Source organism: Doryrhamphus excisus, linkage group LG5 (genome assembly GCF_037039965.1).
Source record: "Doryrhamphus excisus strain RoL-2023G ecotype Guam linkage group LG5, RoL_Dexc_Guam_v1.1, whole genome shotgun sequence".
Lineage (NCBI taxonomy): Eukaryota > Metazoa > Chordata > Actinopteri > Syngnathiformes > Syngnathidae > Doryrhamphus > Doryrhamphus excisus.
Genome location: NC_136361.1, coordinates 8,381,070 through 8,394,064, shown reverse-complemented (window position 1 = coordinate 8,394,064; position 12,995 = coordinate 8,381,070). Strand labels below are relative to the sequence as shown.

Sequence of the window (12,995 nt, the reverse complement as noted above, 5' to 3'; positions counted from 1 at the left end):
CATATTTTATTTTATTTTTTTATTAATTTATTTATTTTATTTAATTTAATTAATTTTTAATTTTTTAAATTTTTTTGTCACATACCCAAGTACCATTCCATAGTTTGATTCCACATACTGAAATGCTATGGCTAGCATAACGTAGTCCTAGCATAGAAGTGTTTCAAATGTACTTCTTCTCTGAGATCATATTTCTCCTCTCTTGTAGAGAAGTATTGGATGACATTTTTAGCTAATTGCTTATTTATTTATTTATTTATTTTTAGCTGTTTGAAGATGAACTATATCAGCAAGTTGAAGTATTTGTGATTTTAGAAATAAGGAGTTAGTATGTTCTCTGTAGGCGGCATTATGAATTATCCTTACTGACCTTTTTTGCAGTACATTTAGCCAGTGAAGATTGCTTTTATAGTTATTAGCCCATATTTCCACACAATAAGTAAGATATGGTAGAACCAGAGAGCAATAATAGTTACTGTACGTATGGCAGGGGTGTCCAAAGTGTGACTGACGGGCCATTTGCGCATTCTAAAAATCTAATTTAATGAGAAAACATAAAAAACAAATGTAATTTTACAAGAATAAAGCCTAATTATTATGAGGAAAAAAGTCATAATTTTACCAGAAAAAAATCCTTATATTATGCAGAAAATTACCAAAATTTAGAGAGCATATTGTTGAAATTATTTTTTTGTTTGTTTTATTTGGGCAAATATATGAAACATAGCATAGTCGGCATTATGAATTATCCTTACTGACCTTTTTTGCAGTACATTTAGCCAGTGAAGATTGCTTTTATAGTTATTAGCCCATATTTCCACACAATAAGTAAGATATGGTAGAACCAGAGAGCAATAAAGAGTGTGGAGTGATTTCTGATTTGTTCAATACTGAAATATTTGATAAAAGATGATAAAGATATCGCTTGACAACCCTGCAGACATGAAGATCTCCCGCAGCCCGAGCCCCGATCCCTCCAAGTTTGAAGCCACCACAATCCTGGGCTTCCCCTCGGCCAGCATCGCAGAGCAGCTGACCCGCATCGAGACGGTGAGTTCAAGGTGTGGCCACAACACGGGTGTTGGGCGGAGATCAAGTCTTACTGACGGCCACCCCTCGACTTGGCAGGAGCTGTTTGTGCGCCTGGTGCCATACCACTGCTTGGGCTCGCTGTGGTCTCAGAGGGACAAGAAAGGCCGGGAGGGCGTGTGTTGGTCCGTGCGGGCCACCGTGCGCCAGTTCAACCGGCTGGCCAACGCCGTCCTGGCGTCCTGCTTGTGGCCCACCAGGCTGCGCAGTCAGCAGCGAGCTCGGCTGCTGGAGAAGTGGATCAGCGTCGCTGAGGTGCTTTCACTTTTGGATGCTTTTGTCTTCAATGTACAGTAGAGTGAGAACACCCTCATGATTTAGAGTGGGGTCTTGGTTTTTGGATTTGGTTTTTGATTCATATTTTTGTCAAAAATATGTCAAACATGTCTCATGATGGTCTAATCTCAGTTTACGTTCCCCATTAGTGGGTGAACATGCCAACGCTTGGTGAATTCTACTTCCAAATGATAGGAAGAGCCCACATCGAAGGATCTAAATTTGACCTCGATATATCAATGTGGGGCGGCACGGCGGACGAGTGGTTAGCCCGCAGACCTCACAGCTAGAAGACAAGGGTTCGATTCCACCCTTGGCCATCTCTGTGTGGAGTTTGCATGTTCAGACGAGCAGACAAGATCATGTCGCCCCCTCCGCCATAATAATGATAATAATGATAATAATGATAATAATGATAATAATGATAATAATGATAATAATGATAATAATGATAATAATGATAATAATGATAATAATGATAATAATGATAATAATGATAATAATGATAATAATGATAATAATGATAATAATGATAATAATGATAGCAGGGCGGACGAGTGGTTAGCGCGCAGACCTCACAGCTAGAGACCAGGGTTCAATTCCACCTTCGGCCATCTCTGTGTGGAGTTTGCATGTTCTCCCCGTGCATGCGTGGGTTTTCTCCGGGTACTCCGGTTTCCTCCCACATTCCAAAAACATGCTAGGTTAATTGGCCACTCCAAATTGTCCATAGGTATGAATGTGAGTGTGAATGGTTGTTTGTCTATATGTGCCCTGTGATTGGCTGGCCATCAGTCCAGGGTGTACCCTGCCTCTCGCAGACAGCTGGGATAGTCAATGAAGTGACTTTAGCAGGTTTGAGAAAAAAAATTTCCTACATTTTTCTTACGCTGCTGAGCCTGGAGTTTTCCGACATCATGCGTTGCTTTAGTACATTTACACCAAACTACTTCCTGTTTACTATTCTTTTCATGCTTTTGCAGCAACATGTAGCTTAAAGGGTGCTTCAGTGCATTATTAAATAGCTCACACTGTAACCTTATACACACACACACACATGGTGCTTGGAATTACATTGTGTGTGTGTGTGCGTGTGTTTTCCTAAGGCGTGTCGAGCCAGGAAGAACTTCTCCTCACTGTACGCCATCGTGTCAGCCCTGCAGAGTAACCCCATCCACCGGCTGAGGAGGACCTGGCAGGACACCGACAGGTGAGCTGGAGCTTCTGCTTGTGTAGAAGCAACAGTGACCCCTGCTGGTTGCAAGGCGTCACGTGTCATTATACTGACACCTCATTCTAATATGGATGGAATTACGTGGGCCTATATTGTAATACATGGCAAAATATTATTACGATTTACTATGGATATTTTTGGCATTTATGATTATGAGGAAGTATATACAATTTAAATATTAAATTTGTAAAATAAAATTAAAATTTATAAACGCAATAATAATGCAAGTGTAAAAGCATATATCAAATATTATAATATTTGTAAAAATATTGCATTGTATATATAAATAAATATAATAAAATATATCACATTTGTATAATTAATAAATTAAATATAATAGTAATGATATAATAATATTATATATAATGATAATAAAATAATAATAAATATAATAATAGTACAAAATATAAATATAATAAATATATGTTAAAATGCAAGAATAATGCAAGTGTAATTAATGATATATTAATATATAACGTAAATATTAAAATATTTTTTTAAATATTGCATTGTATATGAATGTACAAATGTAATAAATATATAAATATATATATATAATTCATAAATGTAAAAATTTTACATGGTGCATGATATAAATATAATAAAAATATATTAAAAATGCAATAATGATACAGGTGCAAAAGCAGCAATTAATAGATTCATATACTGTATAATAATTATTAATTTGTACATGTTTTTATAAATACTCCAAATACCAATAAAAAATGTTTTTTAATAATGCTGTTTTAAAAATAAAATCTATACAAATTATATATTTTTCAAATTATATATATACAAAAAATATATATATATATACTGTACATGTCCACAATACGGTAGAAAAATGGAATGACCCGTATTGCATCCAGGGAGGCCACGAGGAGATATGAGGAGCTGTCCGAGATCTTCTCGGACAAGGACAACTACTCACAGAGCAGAGAACTCCTGAAGGAGGTGAGTTTGTTCCAATTATGAATGGACGTATGCCATCATAATTTGGATCAATTCTAATCTGGCTGAGAGACGCTTGGCCTGATTGTGTCAACATGTTTCCTTCTTTCTTTCATTTGCTATGAAGGTGTTGATTGTGTGTACTTGGCGTCGTTCTAAAAGCGTTGCAGGGGAGAAAATGACACGCTTTCTTTTTCTTGTTGTGATGTGCTGTAATGGCGGCGTGGCGTTTATGCTGCAGGGCATCAAAAGACAAGAAACAGCTTCATTTTTCTCTTGTCACTTCCTCTCAGGGATTCATCCAAATCTTGGCTTTCATGCATTCCTTTCCTTTCAGTTTTTGTCCTCCTCCTTCTGTCGCGTCCTTTTCTTGCTCACCATCCATTTACAGCGGGGGTGTCCAAACGTTTTCCATATTCCATATTTCACTGAAATGGCTGATCCCAACAACCAGGGATTTATAAAGGACAATCTGGATATTATCAGGGTGGCCAAACCTTTTCATACCACTGTAAATAAATTATAATCATGAAGTATTCATTTAAGTATACATTTTTTTTTTATTTAATTGCACAAATATCTGTGTTTTTTTGTGGTTCAAATATATTGTTCAGTATATATTGTTAAAATGAAGAACTTATGATGGACTTGTGGGTTGGATGCTAAATAAATGTTCATGTATTTATGCAAAGTTCAATCCTTTCAATCCTAAAACATGCATATTTTTTTCATAAATTGATTTTATTGTATGTAATAGTTGTTATACTCAATAATAATAGCTATTGTATTTATTTTCAACGTTTGTTTTTGTTTGGTTTGGGTTTGGGTTTGGTTTTGCTTTTGTTTTGCTTTTGTTTTGTTTTGTTTTGGTTTTGTTTTTGTTTTGTTGCGTTTTGTTGTGTTTTGTTGCATTTTGTTGCGTTGTGTTTTGTTGCGTTGCGTTTTGTTGCATTGCGTTGTGTTGCGTTTTGTTGCGTTGCGTTTTGTTGCGTTATGTTGCGTTATGTTATGTTATGTTATGTTATGTTATGTTATGTTATGTTATGTTATGTTATGTTATGTTATGTTATGTTATGTTATGTTATGTTATGTTATGTTATGTTATGTTATGTTATGTTATGTTATGTTATGTTATGTCGTGTCGTGTCGTGTTGCGTTGGTACTTTGCTCTATTGACTTTATTGGCGAACGCCCATTTCCACCACTGGATGGGAAAAAAAATCCCCCAATCATAAAGTCCCAATTCTAAGACAAATTATGAGCTAAAACTGTGCGTGTGTTGCCTTCTTGACTGGAGCCTTGTCAAAACACATCATTTTGACTTTCTAACTCATAATTGTGACTTTCTTATGTCATAATTTTGACTTTATCTCATAATTAGGACTTATCTCAAAATTTCAAGCTTTTCATCTCATAAAAAAAACTTTAAAAAGAATTTCCTTCTATATTTAATTGTACAAATATCTGTGTTTTTTTGTGGTTCAAATATATTGTACAGTATATATTGAAAGATGAAGAACTGATGATGGACTTGTGGGTTGGATGCTAAATAAATGTTCATGTATTTATGGAAAGTTCAATCCTTTCCTATCCTATTATATACCTATATACATATATATACGTATATATATATATATAGGTGGTGTCAAACTCAAGGCTTCAGCCTATTTTATTTTTAATGCTGGATTTAAAAATATTTTATATGAATATTTTTTATATTATTTTTGTTGTGGTCACCGGTGTCAAACTCAAGGCTCAGGATCGACATTTGGCCCGACATATCATTTCATAATTTGATTTTATTGTATGTAATATTTGTTATACTCAATAATAATAGCTATTGTGTTTATTTTCAACGTTTGTTTTTGTTTGGTTTGGGTTTGGTTTTTATTTTGTTTTGTTTTGTTTTGTTTTGTTTCAGCTTTTTGTGTCATAAAAAAGGCTTTTCTTCTGCTAATTTTGACTTTCTATCTCATAATTGTGACTTTATTATGTCATAATTTTGACTTTATTTCATAATTAGGACTTGTCTCAAAATGTCAAGCTTTTTATCTCCTAAAGAAAGACTTTTCTTCTCATCATTTAGACTTTTTATCTCATAGTTTCAGCTTTTTATGTCATAAAAAAGGCTTTTCTTCTTTCTTCTTCTTTCTTCTTTCTACTTGTCACCGGTGTCAAACTCAAGGCTTGGGATCCAATTTTGGCCTGACACATCATTTTATGCGGCCCCCAAAAAACATGCATATTTTTTTCATAATTTGATTTTATTGTATGTAATATTTGTTGTACTCAATAATAATAGCTATTGTGTTTATTTTCAATGTTTGTTTTGTTTTGTTTTGTTTTTTGTGTTGTGTTTTTGCTTTTTATGTCATAAAAAGGACTTTTCGTCTCATAATTTTGACTTTTTATCTCATAATTGTGACTTTATCTCAAAATTTCAAGACTTTTATCTCATAAAAAAGACTTATCTTAGCTTATCTTTGACTTAGCTTTTTATGTTATAAAAAAGAAATTTCTTCTTGTAATTTTGACTTATATCTTTTGACTTATATCTCATAATTAGGATTTACCATTGGGATATTTTTTTCTTTCGGTGGTGGAAACGAGCTTCCATGCAAATATGTATGATAATAATAATAATAATAATAATATGTTGATTGATACAATTAGTTTTTGTTTTGTTTGTCCATTCCATGACTTCTAAAAATATTGGTATATTATTACTCGTATTGCATTGATACCAAAATGTGTGACCTCAGATTAGGAATTTTTAAAGAATGTAATGAAGTTTGCTTGTGTGGCGTCTTAGGAGGGGACGTCCAAGTACGCCAACCTGGACAACCGACTCAGCAGCAAACATCCCGTCAGGGTGAGTCCTGCCCACCTGAACACGCGTGTCTGAACGACGTGCCCAAAGGTGAAGGTGTCTTCTGTGTCTCGTTGTCCCTCCAGTCCAGCGCCCAGGGCACGGTGCCATACCTGGGCATCTTCCTCACCGACCTCACCATGCTGGACACGGCGGTCAAAGACAGGCTCGATGTAAGTTTGTCCTTACGAGGCAAGTCAACACTTTTGCTGGAAGTTTTTCAGTTTTGAATCCCTCCTGAGACTCGTTGTGACACTTCCTGTTTTGCAGAACGGCTACATCAACTTTGACAAGCGGAGACGGGTGAGTTTCCATCATGGTTGACACACACTGGTCGTTTTTCTTGAAATAACACACCCATGATCGTAATGTTAAGAGTCAAAGCAGCTACACATGATAAACCCGCACAGAAAGCTTTCTAGATCTTCCGTAATCTGCACCTATTCCAGCTGTATTTCCTTGGATTTACGTCTATTTATTTTCTATGCCGCTTATCCTCACTAGGGTGGCACTGGGTATGCTGGAGCCTATCCCAGCTGTCTTCGGGCGAGAGGCGGGGTACACCCTGGACTGGTGGCCAGCCAATCACAGGGCACATATAGACAAACAACCATTCACACTCACATTCATACCTATGGACAATTTGGAGTCGCAACCCTGTCCCCGCCTCTCGCCCGGGGACAGCTGGGATGGGCTCCAGCACCCCCAGCGACCCTCGTGAGGAAAAAGCAGTAGAAAATGAATGAATGAATAATCATAATCACCCTTGTGAGGAAAAGCGGTAGAAAATGAATGAATGAATAATCATAATCACTCTTGTGAGGAAAAGCGGTAGAAAATGAATGAATGAATGAATAATCATCAAAATCATCATAATAAAAGTCAAGCATTCTGGGAAATGAAGTATTTTTACAACGTTTTCATCCAATTAGTTTTGATGAAAATGTATTTACATTGTATCTTTTTGCTCTTTTTTTCCCTATTTTTGCTGTTTTTAGTGGTTAAATTAATTCCTACAAAGTCCATGGGCCAATAATAATCATCATAATCATAATCATCATAATAAAAGTCAAGCATTCTGGGAAATTATGTATTTTACAACGTTTTCATCCAATTATTTTTCATGAAAATGTATTTACATTGTATATTTTTGCCCTTTTTTCCTATTTTTGCTGTTTTTTAGTGTTTAAATTATTCCTAATTCAGTGCCATGGGCCAATAATAATCATAATCATAATTGTCATAATAAAAGTCAAGCATTCTGGGAAGTGAAGTAGTTTTACAACGTTTTCATCCAATTAGTTTTCATGAAAATGTATTTACATTGTGTCTTTTTGCTTTTTTTTTTTTACTATTTTTGCTATTTTTAGTGTTTAAATTAATTCCTACAAAGTGTCATGGGCCAATCATAATCATAATCATGGCCCTACTTTGGGCCCCTGTGAATGAAACCATGTCTTTTATCGAAGCGTCCATTTTCTGTGATTGCAATGTAATAGGTACAGTCCATGGGGTTCACATAGATTATTCTAATGATTCTAGGAATTTGAGGTTTTAGCTCAGATCCGCCTCCTGCAGTCCTCATGTAAGAACTGCGTGTTCACGAAGGACGAGGTCTTCCTGCGTTGGTACCACAGCGTGCCCACGCTAACGGAGGAGCAAAGGTAAAGGAACATCCCTGCTGTGTGTGTTTGTGTCCTCGTGTGTGTCGTGACTAAACACTACACACCACGTCGCCGTGTTGTAGTTACAGGCTGTCCAATGAGATTGAAGCACCCAACGAGGCGGGCCCTCGAGGTCCCACCCCCACTGTCATCATCACTCAGTGTCCCGAGTAAGTAGGCTAACACACTTCCTGGTCATAAATGCCAGGATTTCTGTCATAAAACATCCATCTTGTGTTGCGTTCAGTTTGAGTTCTTCCAGGAGCAGCTTGACGACCGATGCCGATGGCTTCTTCGACTTCTCGTCCCCCGTCAACAACCTGCTCTCCAAACTCACCAAGGTAAAAACGACACCTGAACGTCTTTGCCCCTCCTTTTGGTATGGATTCAGTATCTATTCATTCACATTTTTAACTTATCTTTTATACATTTTAAGAAATTGTAGTTTTTGTGTTACTACCCCAACCTTCCAAAAGTGGGTCAAAAATGACCCGGTCAGGTTGTTTTCTTGAAATATCTTCGTAAAGAAAATTTTTATCATTTCATATTCCAGGTATTCCTCAAAAAACATGTTTTTGCTATCATGCCGTTCACATTTTTAACTTGCGTTTTATACATTTTAAGAAATTTTAGTTTTTGTGTTACTACCCCAACCTTCCATAAGTGGGTCAAAAATGACCCGGTCAGGTTGTTTTCTTGAAATATCTTCGTAATGAAATTTTTTATCATTTCATATTCCAGGTATTCCTCAAAAAACATGTTTTTGATATCATGCCACTCACATTTTGAACTTATCTTTTATACATTTTAAGATTTTTTTGTTTTTGTGTTACTACCCCAACCTTCCATAAGTGGGTCAAAAATGACCCGGTCAGGTTGTTTTCTTGAAATATCTTTGAAAATTAAAAATTTTCATCATTTCATATTCCAGGTATTCCTCAAAAAACGTATTTTTAATATCATGCCGTTCACATTTTTAACTTACCTTTATGCAACACACAATGGATCCTCACATTTTCTATTGTTGTACGGGGTCATTTTCTTTTTCAAAGATGTAAAAAAGTGAAAAATGAAGATGTTTCTAACATGAAATCATTCTTGTGTGGTCCTAAATATAATACTAAATATCATACAAGTGATTATTGGCAAAAAATGGCAAAATTGGCATAAAAAGGCATGCCAGGTCAACTTCCCCATGTTGTGTCGGTGCTGTTTTTTTTCCAGGCAGGAATTGAAAGTTGTTTTTTTTCCACATCAGCACATGAGATCTCCATCTGTGTCCTGTTTGGATGTCGATACGTCTCCTCCAATCACCGACTCCTCCTCGGCCAAACTCGCTCCTTGCACACCGCCCAAATCTCACCGCCGCTCCGCCTCCTGTGGCAACAACGCCGCCAACAGCACACAGGGCTCGGGACCCGACATGCGCATCATCAGGATCCGCATGGACCTGCAAGACGGGAACTTGTACAGGAGCATCCTGGTGAGAAGCAGGTTTCATCTTGGTGTCATCTTCTCATCTCATCTTGGCATCGCTCTTCTTCCCAGGTGACCAGCAATGACAAGACGCCCGCCGCCGTCAGCTCCGCCCTGGAAAAACACAATCAGGACCCCAAAGAAGCTTCTACATATGAGCTGATCCAACTCCTGCCTGAAGGAAAAGGTAAACATCTTCTCACACAGTGACAGACTGATGGATTCATGCTGGAATAATGGCAGAACAACGGCGGAATAATAGCATATTAATGTTGGAATAATGCTGGAATAATGGCGGACTGATAGCATATTAATGTTGGAATAATGCTGGAATAATGGCGGACTGATATTAGCATATTAATAACAGAATAATTTAGGAATTATGGCATGATGATGCTGGTATAATGGAAGAATATTGGTATAATAAAGGTGAATTAATTATGGAATATTAGTGGAATTCTGGTGGAATAATGGCATGATAATGCTGTAATAATCAGGAATATTGGTAGAATAAAGGCATATCGTAATGATGTAATAGTGGCGGAATTGTATCATAATAATGTCAGAATATTGGCAGAATAATGTTGGAATAATGGCATAATGATGCTGGTATAATGACACAATAATGGGAAAATAATGCCAGAATAATAGTGGAATACTGGTCAAATAATGGCATAATAACAATGTAATAATCACAGACTAATGGCGGAATAATGATGACTTAAAGCACAATAATGGCAGAATGATGGAAGAATAATAGCAGAATCTTGATCAAGAATGGCATAAAGATGTTGGAATAATGGCATCATGATGCTGGAATAATCACTTAATATTTGTCAGAAGATGAAATAATGATGGAGTAATAGCAGAATAATGGCATATAAAAATGGTGGAATGATGGCATAATAATAGCAGAATAACAATGGAATAATGGCGGAATGATAGCATAATGTTGGAATAGTGGCAGATCATTGGCACAATAATAGGGAAATAATGCCTGAATAATTGTGAAATATTGCTGGAATAACCACAGAATATTGGTAGAATAAAGTTGAAATAATGATGGAGTAATAACAGAATAATGATGGAATGGTGGCATAATAATGTCGGAATAATGGCAGAATATTGGTGGAATAATGGTGAAATAATGCCGGGATAATTGTGGAATATTGTTGAAATAATGCCGGAATAATTGTGGAATATTGATGAAATAATGCCGGAATAATTGTGGAATATTGATGAAATAATGCTGGAATAATTGTGGACTATTGATGAAATAATGCCGGAATAATGATGAAATAATGCCGGAATAATTGTGGAATATTGATGAAATAATGCCGGAATAATTGTAGAACATTGATGAAATAATGCCGGAATACCTGTGAAATATTGATGAAATAATGCCAGAATAATTGTGGAATATTGATGAAATAATGCCGCAATAATTGTGGAATATTGATGAAATAATGCCTCAATAATTGTGGAATATTGATGAAATAATGGCATAATCATGCTGGAATAAGCACAGAATGCTGACAGAATAATGGCATAATAATGGGGAAATAATGATAATGCAATAATAGCAGAATAATGGAGGAATGATGGTATAGTTATCCTGGAATAATCATGGAATAATGGCAGACTACTGGCAGAATAATAGTGGAATAATTCCAAAATAACGACAGTGAACGTGATCTTCATGCTTATTTCCACAGAGCTCGTCATCCCCGCCACGGGAAACGTCTTCTACGCCATGACGTCATCCAGCGTGGACTTCCTGCTGAGAAGGAAAGACTCAAGCACACCCCTCGGCTCACCATCCATCAGCCAATCAGAGACAAGCGCCACCTATCCTCGCATCAAAGCCAAGGGCAGGAGACTGGTCCGCACTCTCTTTTGATCCCAGGTATTTCTTTTATTTTATTCATTGTTAAAAAAAACTTCCGAAAATGACATTCTCTAATTTAATTCTTTTTTTTGTGTCATTTTTCTGTAATATGATTACCACATTTGATCTCATTTGATTTGGTGTATTTTTATATTTTTTGCTATGATGTTTTTTTTGTTTCTTTGAATGTTTCTCCTACCAAATGTTACTTTATCTTTTATTATTTTACATATTATTTTCATTTTATTTTAAGCGACTTATACAACACTTGTCTTAGCAAATTGTGTTTTGTGTTAATTGAATATATTCTTTTTATATTTTTCATCTGTGTCTTATTGTATTTATTAGTATTTTTTTTCTTCAGTAGTCTTTCTCCACAGCTCCCACCAAAATGTATTTTTTTTATCATATTTTGGTTTTTATTTGGCTTTTTTTCTTCTGCTCCCAAGTACTCCAAATGACCCGATACACCAAATTACCAGTATTCGTCATCCTGGTGTGCGATGATGTGACTCTGATGCTGGAGACAAAGTTTTCACACTCAAACATTGAAACTTGTCAAATATATACGTATACCTATGTACGTATATACATACGTACATACATAAATATTGTGTTTACGCTAGCAAGGAGTCCTAAATATCTCCCATTTCACCAAGAAAAACACATAAACTACCCGCTAAATGTCCAGCGTCTTTCAATTTCACTGTAAGATTTTCCAAAAAGTATTTGAATATGTAATGGAAATATTATTTTCATTATTACAGCAATGACGTTAGCCGGCATTAGCGTAGCTTGCGAACATGAGCATTGTTTCATCTTGACATAAGCATAAGTCGACGTACGCCTCTGCCAACGTTCGTGTAATGGAAATATTATTTTCATTATTACAGCAATGACGTTAGCCGTCATTAGCGTGGCTTGCTAACATGAGCATTGTTTCATCTTGACGTACGCATACGTCGACGTACGCCTCTGCCGACGTTCGTGCGCACTGGAATATTTGAAGAATCAATTAATGTTTGCTTTTCAACCGAGAAAGGTTGAAAACCGCGATGCTAACGTTAGCCGAACCAAGCGACCTTGAGCAAACACTCAGCAACTCCTCAAACGACATTAGCCATTTAGGCTAATCAAATTATTACATCCCGTTTTTCCCAACTGTGTCAGGTTGTCGACTTCTCAAAAGCTTCAGTGAAGCGTTTCATTTCATTTCAAGGTCGTCATGTCCAGTGACCTCTGCGTGTGCACTAGTTGCTAATGAGGCCTCCTGATTGGCCAAGGCGTGAGCATCACAACGCCAGAGGATTGTGGCTCCTCATGGAAATAGTTGTAATAATATTAGAGGACGGATGCTCCTGATGCTTTTAGTGCCTTTTCTCCATGGCTCCATTACACTGTAAATACATCAATCATGGAAAAATATAAAAATATATATTTTTGCAGACACAAATGTACTTTTGTACCACATTTGATCATTCTTGGCACATATTTTGGATGCAGCTAAACGTCTTATTAAAAGAACCTGCCTCGTCTTCTTTGTTGTCC

General features: G+C 36.2%; 1 protein-coding gene across 2 annotated transcripts in view; it reads left to right on the top strand.

Annotated features, from left to right (window-relative positions):
- rgl2 (ral guanine nucleotide dissociation stimulator-like 2) overlaps positions 1-12,995 on the top strand; it is a 14,150-nt gene extending 1,155 nt beyond the window's left edge. Inside the window, exons 5-18 of one of the 2 annotated variants that reach the window (XM_078790641.1) lie at positions 941-1,050; positions 1,129-1,344; positions 2,472-2,575; positions 3,469-3,553; positions 6,363-6,422; positions 6,506-6,592; positions 6,690-6,722; positions 7,962-8,083; positions 8,167-8,253; positions 8,331-8,424; positions 9,342-9,566; positions 9,632-9,746; positions 11,275-11,465; positions 11,897-12,995. In XM_078790641.1, coding sequence (XP_078646767.1) covers positions 941-1,050; positions 1,129-1,344; positions 2,472-2,575; positions 3,469-3,553; positions 6,363-6,422; positions 6,506-6,592; positions 6,690-6,722; positions 7,962-8,083; positions 8,167-8,253; positions 8,331-8,424; positions 9,342-9,566; positions 9,632-9,746; positions 11,275-11,459 — 1,523 coding nt within the window. In that variant the 3' untranslated portion in view covers positions 11,460-11,465; positions 11,897-12,995. Of the gene's footprint in view, positions 1-940; positions 1,051-1,128; positions 1,345-2,471; positions 2,576-3,468; positions 3,554-6,362; positions 6,423-6,505; positions 6,593-6,689; positions 6,723-7,961; positions 8,084-8,166; positions 8,254-8,330; positions 8,425-9,341; positions 9,567-9,631; positions 9,747-11,274; positions 11,466-11,700 lie in introns of both variants that reach the window. The other variant, XM_058053253.2, reaches the window with a different exon arrangement.